Genomic DNA, 13,409 nt, shown 5'->3' with positions numbered 1-13,409 from the left:
TGAGTGTGTGAATCGTTCTTTCCCAGGTCAGATTCTATGACTACAGACTTGATGTTCTTATACAGGGTAAAACACAAGGCTAGAGAATACATTTAAATCTCAGGGTATTTGGGCTCAGAGAGTTTGTATCTCTAATCCTCTTGCAGGGAATGAACAAAATTCTATGACACATCTAATAAGGTCCAAGCCCCATGCTAGGTGCTGAGATACAGAAAGAATAGCACGTGACTGTGTCTGCCCTAGCAGAGCGTACCGTCTAACAGGTGAAGCAGACAGAACAGAAGATAGGGATGTCTCCTTCCACTGGGAAGGCGCTAGCACCCTTGCACTGAGTCAGGCCACATGAGCAGGGCAGATGGGATGGGAAAGATGAGTTCAAGAAGTTCAAGATCACGTTCACCCTCTCCAACCTCACTAATATAAGGGAGCATAGAATCCAGATTTGGGAGAGCAGGGAGGGCATCCCAGAAGTGCCTACTATGATAAGGCTGGAAGGGTAAGTAAGAGTTACTAAGGCCAGATGTTGGGGGACATTCCAGGCAGAAGGAACACCATGCTGGAAGGCCTGAAGGTGAAAATATATCAAAGATTTAGGAATTCAGTGTGAAGGGAGCAGACGGAAGGACAAGTATTATGGAGGACAGTAAGATGAGACTGGGGTGGTAAGGAGGAATAACATAAAATATCCTTTCAAAAGAAAAAGATGTTTCTCTTCAGAGTAAATGGGGATAGCTGTTGGAAGGTGTTAAGCAGGAACACAGAGTGCTTAAATTTGTATCTTAGAAACAGCTCCCTGGCAACATTGAGGACAATGAATTGGTGGAAGGAGTGAGCAAGCTTGAAGAAAGATGAGCTGTGAAGCCCTTGCAGTAAACCAGGTGAAGGATAATGGCAGACTGACTGGCCAGCCTTGGTGGCTCAGGCCTATAGTCCCAGCACTCTGCGAGGCCAAGCTGGGAAGTTCACTTGAGGCCAGGAATCCAGCACTAGCCTGAGCAAATAGCGAGACCACCATCTCTACAAAAAAAATTAAAATTACCTGGGTATGGTGCTGTGCACCTATAATCCCAGCGACTCAGGAGGCTAAAACGACAGGATCGCTTGAGCCCGAGTTCAAGGCTGCAGTGGGCTATGACTGGGCCACTATACCCCTGCCTGGGTGAGAGAGCAAGATTGTCTCTTAAAAAAAAATTAAAGTAAAAAAATAATAGCAGACGTAGGGTAGGAAGCTACAAGCATGGAGAAAAGTAGATGGATATGGAAAAATATTTGGGAGTTAGAGGCTACAGGAGTTGGTTAATGGATGGATGGTAGAGGGTGAGATAGAGGGAGGCCAGAATGACTCAGATTTGGGGCTCAGGTCACTGGGAAAAAGGTAGCGCCCCCCCCTCACAGAGTCTGGCAACATGAGCAGAGCAGACAGGATGGGAAAGATGAGGTCAAGATCATGTTCGACCTCTCTAACCTTACTCATCAATATGCTCATTCCCCAACTCCTTACCTTCTGGTCCAGCCTCTGGACCAGCTCCTCAGCCTGAATGAATCTAATCCTTCCTACTCCTGAAAAGCCTCTTACTGTTTAGAGAAATGTCCTTCCTTGTCCACACTGACCCTGCTACAAACTTGTGTTTTTTTTAACCTGAGCTGAGCTCTCAAAGCCCAAGTATTGGCTCCTTTTCAACTCCAGCTGTCACCAGGGTAGGAGTTTCAAACCCTGTCAGCTTTCCCAGGGTCACCATTTCTTCTAACAGATGTACTAACCCAGTGGTTCTTGGGCCAGCAGCAGCAGGATCACCTTGGAACTGGTTAGAAATGAAAATTCTGGGGTCTCAGCCAAGTCAAACTCTAGGACTGGGGCTCAACAATTGGTGTCTCACAAGCCCTCATTTAAGAATCACCATTCTCACCTATGGGGCCCGATTTTTTCTCAAGAATTTTCCCTGAGTCCTCCTTCTCTCCCTGCATCTTTTTTTTTTTTTTTGACAGTCTTACTCTGTTGCCCAGGCTGGAGTGCAGTGGCGCAATCTCAGCTCACTGCAACCTCCACCTCCAGAGTTCAAGCAATTCTCCTGCCTCAGCCACCTGAGTAGCTGGAATTACAAGCACGCACCACCATGTCTGGCTAATTTTTGTATTTTTGGTAGAGACAGGGTTTTGCCATGTTGGCTAGGCTGGTCTCCAACTTCTGGTTTCAAGTGATCCACCTGCCTCGACCTCCCAAAGTGCTGAGATTACAGGCATAAGCCACTGCGCCCTGCCTGCATCCTTAATTCTTGAGGCCCCCAAGGCCCTGTCCTTGGTTCTCTTCCCATGCAATCTAGTCCATCCCCATGGACTCCAGAACTCCATTTCCAACAGCCAAGTCAACATCTCCACCTGGATTTCCTCAAGCCAAACCAAGTTCTCCCTCTCCCACCCCACCACCTAAGCTCATTCCATCTTTTTTGATTTTTAATTTTTGTAGAGACGGGGTCTATGTTGCTTAGGCTGGTCTTTAACTTTTGGGCTCAAGTGATCTCCCGCTGTGGCCTCCCAAAGTGCTGAGATTACAGGAATGAACCACTGAGCCCAGCCTCCATCTTTCATCTTTCTCTAATGGCATCACCTCCAAATCCCAGGCTGGCAATCTTCCAGTCATCTCCGGTCCATTCTCCTCCCACCAAGAATCTCTTAAATCAGCTATTTTCACCTCCCTTTATCACTTCTTGCCATGGCTTTTGAAATTTATTCCTCCCCATTCTCCAGGCCTTCAATCTGACACTGTCCTTCAGTATTCTATTTCCATCATCTTCTTAAAAAGAAAACAGGGCCAGGCACAGTGGCTTATGCCTGTAATGCCAGCACTTTGGGAGGCCAAGGCAAGCGAATCGCTTGAGCTCAGGAGTTCAAGACCAGCCTGGGCAACATGGCAGAACCCCGTCTCTGCGAAAAATGCAAAAATTAGCTGGGCATGGTGGCACGCACCTATAGTCCCAGCTACTCCGGAGACTGAGGCAGGGGGGACTGCTTGAGCCTGGGAGGCAGAGGTTGCAGTGAGCTGAGATCATGCCACTGCACTCCAGCCTGGGTGACAAAGCAAAAGAAAAAAAAAAGGAATATCCTGTTAAAAAAACTGGCAAAGCGTATATACCCAAAGGACTATAAATCATGCTGCTATAAAGACACATGCACACGTATGTTTATTGCAGCATTATTCACAATAGCAAAGACTTGGAACCAACCCAAATGTCCAACAATGATAGACTGGATTAAGAAAATGTGGCACATATACACCATGGAATACTATGCAGCCATAAAAAATGATGAGTTCATGTCCTTTGTAGGGACATGGATGAAATTGGAAATCATCATTCTCAGTAAACTATCACAAGAACAAAAAACCAAACACCGCATATTCTCACTCATAGGTGGGAATTGAACAATAAGAACACATGGACACAGGAAGGGGAACATCACACTTCGGGGACTGTTGTGGGGTCGGGGGAGGGGGGATGGATAGCATTGGGAGATATACCTAATGCTAGATGACAAGTTAGTGGGTGCAGCACACCAGCATGGCACATGTATACATATGTAACTTACCTGCACATTTCGCACATGTACCATAAAACCTAAAGTATAATAATAATAATAAAAGAAAAAAAATGTATTCATCCCAAAAAAAAAAAGAAAAATAGAAAACTTGCCAACAAAATGATAAGTTTGAACATATCAGAGATGCCAATAAAGTTAATTAAAAAAAAAAAAACTGGCAAAGCATAATGAAGGATTGTTATCCTTAATATTTAAATTGGCCATATCCTTAAGGATAATATCCTAATAGCCTTAATATTTAAATTAGGAAGTCTTTAGAAAGGGGCTATCACAGTGAGAACGTGCCTGACATTTAAGTGCTTTGTATACCATATTGCTAGTCCTATGAACAACCCCACGTGGAAGTCTTGTTTTCATCTCAAAGATTGTAATACTAAATGTTCAGCCAAGTGTGACTTGCCTAAAGCCACATAGCTAGTAAGTGGAAAAGCTGAGATTTGATCCACGATCCACGTCTTATTCACCTTGCTGTCTTATTTTGTATGACTGCAGTCTTAACGATGTCTGCTATCAGTAAGTCAAGTTGAGCACCATTTTAAGTATACTCAAGTTCAATGCATTACCATCATCAGGTCAACTTAACTGGCCCTGACCCAGAATATAATGTTGTGCTTTGCTATGGAATAACACAGGAAATCTTTCATGTAGTAAATACCTCGGCTGGCTGTCAGTCTGCCTGCCAATCATGATGGCTACTACACTAGGAAGCTTCTTCATCTCCCCAGATTGGTGCAGATGTGGAAGATGTAGAAGAGGGTAAATTGAGGGTAAATTGGGCCTATAAAGAAGTGAAGAATAAAAATAGTTCAATTATATATATTTTTTCCTGTCACTCTATGTCTTGATTCTTACAAGCAAACTGAAAACGTGTAAAGAGAAAATAAGAAAACAGAAAAATAGGCACACATGTTTTTCTGCCTTACAAAAAGGTACAAATGAGGACATGACTCAAGATAAAGAAAGCATCTTTTATGGGTTTATTGGTCCTTTAAGTTAACTGAAGTAAAGAAACTTTAAATTTACAAGCTAATATTTATCAAGCAATACAAATTCTTTTGTTTACCTCAAAATGTAATACTAATTCCATAGTAAACAACAATTTTTTTATACACAGATATATGAAAAAAGTGGACAAAAACCTCGTGCCAGCATCAAAAAGTCAACAAAAAAATGATTCTTTTTCCATTGTACAATCTCTGGTTTCCATAACAAACAAAAAAAAGCGTGACATTCTTTTTAAAGTTTGGTAGCTTCATGAAACAAAGACTTCCATCTGTAAATAAATCACTTTCTTATCAACACACTCTCTCAAGCACTTTTTTTTTCACAGCTTTTGTTTTGGCATAATGGCAGCATGGAGAGAAGGTAACATTTACACGGCAGACTACATCAATACCTCAGAAGGTTTTTATTTTAAAATTTTAAACGTAAAGAATGACTTTTAAAAATAAGAAATGACAGTCCATAATGTGGACATGTCCAAAGCCGAAGTTTTTAATGTCTTCTTTAACAGTTAAAATACAAGCTAGAAAGTTTGCTGGCAGTTTATTTCACAGGAATATATCAGATGGACATCATCTCTCAATGCACTCCCAACTCACAGCGATGAAGGGAACAGGCACACAGAAATACAATGGACAGGGAATCCACCACAGGACCCAAACCTCAGGGTTGTCCAGGCCAAAAGCGCCTTTAAGAGATGCTGGTTTGTTATTGGATAAAGGCTGAGATGACAGAGCCACTGCTTCATCACACTGACTCACATTTTGGTTTGCAATCCACTTTCCTCTCTCCTCACTTCCACATGGAGGAAAAAAAGTGATTTTCCTTTCCTCCTCCCAGTATCATTTCTGACTGAAGTGTTGGTTTAAGACTGTGAACAATCCTGTCCAACGGGGTGTTGCTGGGTGTCACCTACTAGGACCAGCCTACAGAGAGCCCAGAACCACCTGGTGTGGGGGTGCTGCTGCTGACAGAGAATATGCAATGCTCCTCGCCACTGGGGTTAACACTAAAGGCTCTGCTAAAATGGACTAAATTACATGAGTCAACATCATGTTTTCTGTTTTTGGCATTTCAACCCATGGAGAATTTCTATCTGAAACAAGCTGCTCTGAGGCTTGAAGATACCCCCCAGTATCTTCAAAAGCTGTTCTGCAGAATCAGGAGTAACATTTAATACTGTTGTCATCTATAGCATTCTTTGTTTCTACGTGATTTGTCGATGCCGATACTATATCCTCTAAAATCAAAAGTATGCCAAAAGGCACTAACCTTTCACACTTAAAAAAAAAAAGAAAAGGTTTTGTGGTCCCTGTGTTTCCTTACATTATCAAAAATATTATTTGGCAAAAGCAGTCCTTAGTTTTCCCCTCCCCAAAGCCAACCCTAGTGATGGCCCTCACTTTCTTGCTTGTTTCTTTAGGGGGCCTGAGGACTATGTTAGATCTCTATATTATTGAAGCTGAACAACTGATTTCTAAAACTCTTTCTACCCAGGACTTTTAAAACACTAGGTGAAGAAGAATAAGGCATATTAGTAGGTATGGACAAATTCTCAAAAAAGTAGAGTTGGGCTTTGAAAAGTCTGTGGCATTTTTTTAAATTCTGGATTTGTTTATTTTCAAGTGCTAAATACATAGAATGTTTATATAGGAGACAAATATCTTATTGGTTTGTTATTTTTTTCAAAGCACTTATTTACAGACTCTCTGTAGTAGTAAAAACTATCTAGAAAACATATTTTTCTGCCACATAGAAAGGGTTAGACAGTCATACTCAGGACGTATCTCAAAGTTTTATGATGAAGAAAGAAATCCCCTGCAGCAAAGCCCCCAGCCCAACCTTTCCAACACAGACAACTTACACACACTCTGCTACGTGTAACTGTGAGGAGACCAGGCATCCCTCAGACAAAAAGCTGACAATCTACAGGGTGGGTTGGTGAAAAAATGGATTCCTGGTTTATTCACTGAATTGAAAAAATCACAAGGCAGAACAAGGCAGAAGAGAACAATTCCAACACACACGACGCAAGCTGTGAGGCTGGCCCAGGAGAGAACATTTTCCTCAAATTTACTGATACAGGCCTCCTGCCATCTGACAGACAAGACATAAGAAATGAGAGGGTGTGTCCATCTGCTGCCATCTTGAAGGCTTTTGGAAGTCAGACAGGAAATCCAAACTCCCAACCTAAGTTTGTAAATGAGGGTGGCCAAAGCAGGGTTGCCCCAGCCCTATAATTGGATCACCCAGTTTCCACAGGTCCTTAAAGTAGGTGTCTGGGAAGGTGGAGTCCCGACTGGTGTGCCCTGTCCTGACCACAGGCAGCCCATCTTCTGAGAAGAATCACCCTCAGTGCAGCCAGCAACCCATCTGGCCAGACTGGAACCCAGTTCTAACCCACCCCAAGACCCAAGGAGAAAAGGCCAACACAGGCCTTGGAGGTTGCTCTTGACTTCCCTCTTCCTCCTCTCTCACCAGCTCAAGAGAGAACGTAAAGAATGACTGTCCCGCAGTCTAATGAATGGTGTCAAAACAGAGCCCGATGCCTGTGATTTCAAAGCTAACAATGGCAGGACCAAGTCACACAAACTCTGGATGTTCCTTGGGCTGCCATCCCAAGAGAGAAATTCCACTTGGAGACTGCCACATGGTCATCGTGCCCTCCTCTAAAGCAGAACTTCCTGTTATTTGATCACAAAAGGCAGCCTCACACGAAGTGAACAGCAGGTGTGCATTCATTCAACCTCCCCACGTGGAGTGGGAACTGGGAAAACCATTCAAATCAACAACATCTAGAACACACTCTGGGTGGGGCTGAAATCTGGCATGAAAACAGACTTAGCTTACAGTCACCATGATCTCCAGGTCATGTCGGTTTATTTCAACTAAAGAAAGGTGTCTGGTGAGTTGAAGGAATGACGTGGTGAAATATGGAGCCAATCATCTCTATAATCACACTTTAAGTTGAACAGGAATCATTATAAAACTTTTATTAAAGGATAAAACCCAACGCTAAGCCTGACTGGGTGGTATGTTCCCTCTCCATTGAGGAGCAGTGGTTCCTCGCTCTGAGCAGAACAGCCTAGAATGTTCACGTAGATCTACCACATTAGTAAGAAAAAGCAGTGCCCATGCTTGCTAGAAATCACAAGGCTCTCTTAAACATCATTTGCGTCTCTAAAATCTGCTCAGTTCCTAGGACTCCTCTCTTCTGTCTTCCTCTGGATTTTTAACCCGGGCAAATGAAATCTACCACTTTCCAGGCCTGGGGCGGCTGCTAGGGAGGGCCTTGTATTCCACTGCCATGTATTCAAGCCTCAAAACCTATGTCTGTCTGCTTGAGGTAAAGTAAAAAATAATAATAATAAATACTTAAGAGAGGAGTAGTGATCTCAGGGCCACAGTTTTGTGAAGCCAAGAAGGGTGAGGTGATGAAACCTCTACAAGGCAGTCTTTGGCACAGAAGCCTCCGTGTGACACTTCTAGGGAGCATCTCTTTTGTGCTTGGTCAAAACAAAGAGGCAAATGGTTTGGGACTGCTGGCCCTCAGAGGCCCGGGGGAGCCTGCTTCACCACCTAACGTTCCCTTCCTTCTGGGCCAGCCTCCTGACCTCATGAGACACCAGCCTGGAGGCTGGGAAGGAATCCTTTCTCTGGAAGGACTATTTCTCCCAGAAAATCTGTAATGTACACTGGACTTCCTGGCTCTGCTATCAATAACATGCCAGGAGGACAGAAAGTTTGCCTTGTTCCAAGTCTTTCTGATGTCTTACAGCACAGGGCATCACATGGGGACCAAACAGAGCAAGACCAAATCCCACAGTGCCTGCCTCCCTTCAGAGCCAGCCATCTGCCTCTCACTAGGAGAGGGAGTGACCGCGTGCATCCCACACCCCTTCCCACATCTCCCAGTAAGGAACCTGGTAAATTTTTTCAAGTGCTGCCTTCTTTCCCAACTAACCATTACACAGGAATGTTTCTGGGTTTTGGCAACTAGCAGATAGTCAGATTTCATTCTCCTGTAACTCCAGTTTTTTCCAAACATTCATTACACTGGACATTTGTAAAGCCTTCCCCAAGGCAAAGCTTCCTATGTTCCCAAAGATGAGCATTTGCTGCTGGGCTGGTCTGGTGTCTTCTGCCAAATATCAACAGAGGGCTGTCAGCTCGCCATTAGACACACACCCTGATTCTCCCAGCACAGTGTCAGGTCAGACTCAGGCGTCTATACCCACGCCAACACGATGGCTTTAGAGGTAGAATAAAGCACGGAATCACTTGGGGGTACATGGGTTGTTCTTACCTTTCCGCATCAATGAGTCACTTCTAACTGTACCAAACTGAAAATTCACATCAAAGGACTTGAGAATGGCACAAATAGGGTTTAACACTACAGGCAAGTACCAATTGATTTAAACATTATCATTTAAACTGCAACATTGTCAAACACAATGAAACAGAACCAAGCCGTCCTATGCTGTCCCAACTGCGGCATCAACAGCACCACAGCCTTGGCCGATGTGAGGATGACCTGCAGTTAAAAGTGGGCTTAAGTGACCTTGATGTGCTGCCCGCTGACCAGTATTTCCAGGTGAACTTGCATCTGAAGCAGCGCCTTAACACAGCTGTTTCATTAAAAATAAAACAAACAAAAAAAAAAACTACCGCTTATTTGAGGCTCAGATTCGTAGTTTTACAGGGATGAGCCACAGATGAAAGAACACAAACATGACATGTAGCTTATTTCAGCAGAAAAAAAAGAAATGAGTTGGAAGATAGATCCTTGGTGACTGTTTGCTTTGTGATCTGAAAAGTAAACCTGGTCATCGTCTGAAATGCAGCCTGTAACCACAGTCAGCAGTCCCCAGGAATCTGGCTGCACACTGAGGAGACTTTAGCTTAGTTGGAAACAAAGGGCTCGCTGTTGCATTTGTCATTTCCGAGGCCTGTCCAGGTACTGACTTTCCTTCCTGTCCAGGAAATGTTAAGGGTTAAAGCACTTTATGTAGAACATTCACACTGCACTGACAAATTTCAACTGTATCATAACAACACAACATACCAGCCCTCTCACCAAAAGCTTGCCCAGACATTCAGAGGACACAGGAGGAAATGTTAAAGTAGGTATTTTTGGTGAGGTAAAGGCAAATTGCACAAAGCTGACACTGGGGGTGGAGCTTTGTATATGCCCACTGATCTCAACAATGGGGGAGCTACTGACTTCAAGACAATAGATATTCCCTAACAGGTCTAATCCCTGCTCTGATGACAGTGAACAAGCAAAACACTGAAGACCTTCACAGAAAAAAAAAAAAAAAAAAAAAAAGTGCTGTTTTTTTTTCATTTTACACAAAAAGTTTCCAATCTGTTGCATTCTAGTGTCAGAAACAAGCTTGGGGAGCATTCCCCTGAGCTTCCCAAAGGCATTGCAGGAGGACAAGGACGCTGGCTTGCTCACTCAAGCATGGACGCATGTTGACATTGATTTAAATGTCCCTATGTGAAACAGAAACAGTAAGACGGTATCACTCATCACAAGCAGGCAGCAGGCCACACTCACAGCTACAGGTACTGTATGTTAAGGACTTGCCAGGGAGGCACCAACGCCTCCTCGGCCAAGACAAGTCAATGCCCACAGAGGCCAATTCCAGAGGGGCCAGGTTTCCACAGAAAGCAACAGCTGCCTTCTGTTCCTGCCTCCTCCTCATCCTTGAAAAGCAGGCCCTGGGTTCTCTCCCACAACTGGCAACTCAGCTGTCCCTAAAGAGGAAACTGTCATGAAATGTCAGAGCGTCAGCTGCAGGTTGTCTTGTCCCTTGGTTTCAAATTTTCGTAGTGCTTCACTGAACAGGTGCCTTCATAACACGGAGGTATGCTGCTCTTGCTGAGAGATGATTCTAGCCTCACAGACTCCACCATGGAATAAATACTAATTGAAAACCACTGTGGGGTTAAAGGTGGGGGAGGGAAAAATACACAAAGGAGAGATGTTTCTGTGGTTGTTTTCCCAGCGCTGCGTCTCTGGCACTGCAGGGACATTCTGGTATGGGGTGCCAGGCCCTGTGTAGGTAGAAGAGTCTCCGTCCCGAGAAAGAACTTACTTGGCCTCTTGTTTCTCCTGCAGTAGTGGAATAATCGACTCCCACGCCATGAGGCACTGGAACGACAACATACACACACAGTATCAGCTTTGAGTTTCCGATTTCGGGTCAGCTTCTCAATTCCGCTCTGATCTACCCTTTCGTTGTCGATCCTGCTGGATTACCTTTGTCTAATGATGCCTGCATGCGTCACCCATAACCATTACAAACGGGGAGGTAACAAGTGTTTGTTTTGAATGCGTCACCCCATCTTTATGAAAGACAGCAATATCTCTGCAAGGCTTAAATGCATTCATCTTAGTCTGTAAAGCTCATATCCAGTGAATGGAAATGGATTCACTGGAGGAAATTCTTTTCCTTTCAAAAAAGCAGGAAAGAGCCCAAGCAGGAAACCCCTGAAGAGGCCATAGGATCTCTGCAGGGATGGAGACACTGCTCCAGGTGTGGGTGGCGCTTGTGCAGGATGGAAATCATAGCTGGAGCAGGCCAGCCACCTGACTCGGCGCGGGTGGAAAGCCCACTCTTCCTCACCAACCTCAAGTTTGCTTGTTTGGGTCACACCTGAATCTCCCAAAAGGGAATATGGAAGAGGGAAGCCAGTGTTCATTGAGTTTTATTATGGCCAAACATGGTGACGTACTTTACATTAGTTATCACCAGTCCTCACAGCTCCTCTATGAAGGAGAATTATTACTTGACACATACACACTGATTTCATGGATGGGGAAGACAAGACTCAGGTTAAATAACTGGCCCAGACACACAGCTTGTCCATGGCAGAGCTCATGATTCCCACGCTGATGTTCGCTCCACTACATCAACCTCTTTTCATCCCAGATCCTTGTGAAAGGCCAAGAACTCAGAACACTCTGCATCGTCCTCTGAGAGCAGAAATGATTCTCCCTTTGGAAAGTCTCTTGCATACAGAGGGCAAGTGAATCACATCAGGCTTCTCAGTAGCAGCCCAGGGGTGGAGGAGGACTTTGTACTGAGTCATTTAGGGAGGAGTTCTGAGGAGGTGGGAGGAGTTTTGGGGAAGCGGAGAGGGGTTCTGAGAAGGCAGGAGGGGTTTGGGGGAGGTGGGGAGAGGTTCTGAAGAGGTGGGGAGGAGTTCTGAGGGGGTGGGAGAGGTGTGAGGAGCGGGAGTTCTGAAGAGGTGGGAGGAATTGTGAGAAAGTGAAAGGAGTTCTGAGGAGGCAGGAGGAGTTCTGAGGAGGTGGGAGGAGCTCTGAAGAGGAATCCTGAGGAGGCAGGAATTCTGAGGAAGTGAAAGGAGTTCTGAGGAGGAAGGAGGAATTCTGCGGAGGTGGGAGGAGTTCTGAGGAAGGAGGAGGAGTCCTGAGGAGGGAGGAGGAATTCTGAGGAGGTGGGAAGAGTTCTGAGAAGGGAGGAGGAATTCTGAGGAGGTGGGAGGAATTCTGAGGAGGTGGGAGGAGTTCTGAGGAGGGAGGAGGAATTCTGAGGAGGTGGGAGGAATCCTGAGGAGGCAGGAGTTCTGAGGAGGGAGGAGGAATCCTGAGGGAGGAGGAATCCTGAGGTGGGAGGAGTTCTGAGGCGGGGGAAGTTCTCAGGAGGTGGGAGGAGTTCTCAGGAGGGTGGAAGAATTCTGAGGAGGTGGGAATAGTTCTGAGGAGGGAGGAAGAATTCTGAGGAGGTGGGAGGAGTTCTGAGGAAGGAGAAGGAATTCTGAGCGGGGAGGAGTTCTGAGGAGGGAGAAGGAATTCTGAGGCGTGGGGAGGAGTTCTGAGGAGGGAGAAGGAATTCTGAGAAGGGGGAAGGAATTCTGAGGAGGGGGAGGAGTTCTGAGGAGGGAGAAGGAATTCTGGAGTGGGGAGGAGTTCTGAGGAGAGAGAAGGAATTCTGAGGAGGGGGAAGGAATTCTGAGGAGGGGGGAGGAGTTCTAAGGAGGGAGAAGGAATTCTGAGGAGGTGGGAGGAGTTCTGAGGAGGCAGGAGGAGTTCTGAGGAGGTAGGAGGAGTTCTGAGGAGGTGGGAGAAGTTCTGAGGAGGGAGGAGGAGAGAGGCATCCTAGGTCAAGCCGGAAAGAGGAGTGGTGAAATTGCTCCCTGATTCCTCCTTGGTGACTCTGAGGTTAGAGAGGAAGCTAAACTCTGAAGCCCACCTTATATATGGAAGATGGTCTGGGGTCTGTGGCATTCCAGGTCCTGCTCTCTCTCTAGGCCATCACTTCAGATCTGCAATGGACTTTGTATGTCAGCCATGATAAACCAAGGCCATACCAGTTTTCTATTTGGTCCTCAAATGTACCAAACTCTTTCCTACCCCAGGGACTTTGCGTACGTTGTCTCCTATACCTGGAATATATGTTTTCCAAGCCTCTGTCTCTGAGACTCCGATGAAATGTTATTTCCTCAGACTGGCCTTTCCTGCCCACTCCACTTGCCCCTCTCACCCTTAGTCTGCATTACGCCCCCTGGTATTTTCTCCCCCAGTTTCCCGTTCTTTTCCTTATCTCACTCTGAAGCTGTGGGCTCCTTTGATGAACACATACCCTCCACAGGGCAGGAATCCTGCTGTTTATCAATTTGGTACACACTGCCCCTTGCACACAGCAAGTGCACAAAAAGCATTTGTTAAATATGTATAGAAGCAATACCAGGCCCCAAGATGGTGGTCCTGCCTGTGATATAGTGGGAAGACAGATAAACATGTACTTAAGACCAGGGTTGGGTCCTCCTGGGACCAGGAA

At 45.3% G+C, this 13,409-nt stretch overlaps 1 protein-coding gene across 2 annotated transcripts in view; it reads right to left on the bottom strand.

The window, feature by feature from the left end:
• Positions 1–4,548: 4,548 nt before the first annotated feature.
• SNX30 (sorting nexin family member 30) overlaps positions 4,549–13,409 on the bottom strand; it is a 118,581-nt gene continuing 109,720 nt past the window's right edge. Inside the window, exons 9-10 of one of the 2 annotated variants that reach the window (XM_063649803.1) lie at positions 10,701–10,756; positions 4,549–9,569 (exon numbers count right to left, since the gene is read on the bottom strand). In XM_063649803.1, the coding sequence (XP_063505873.1) occupies positions 9,533–9,569; positions 10,701–10,756 (93 nt within the window). In that variant the 3' untranslated portion in view covers positions 4,549–9,532. Of the gene's footprint in view, positions 10,757–13,409 lie in introns of both variants that reach the window. The other variant, XM_054500883.2, reaches the window with a different exon arrangement.

The sequence above is a fragment of the Pongo pygmaeus genome, chromosome 13 (genome assembly GCF_028885625.2).
Source record: "Pongo pygmaeus isolate AG05252 chromosome 13, NHGRI_mPonPyg2-v2.0_pri, whole genome shotgun sequence".
NCBI lineage: Eukaryota > Metazoa > Chordata > Mammalia > Primates > Hominidae > Pongo > Pongo pygmaeus.
The sequence above is the reverse complement of the archived record's forward strand: the minus strand, read 5'-3'. Positions and strand labels throughout refer to the sequence as shown.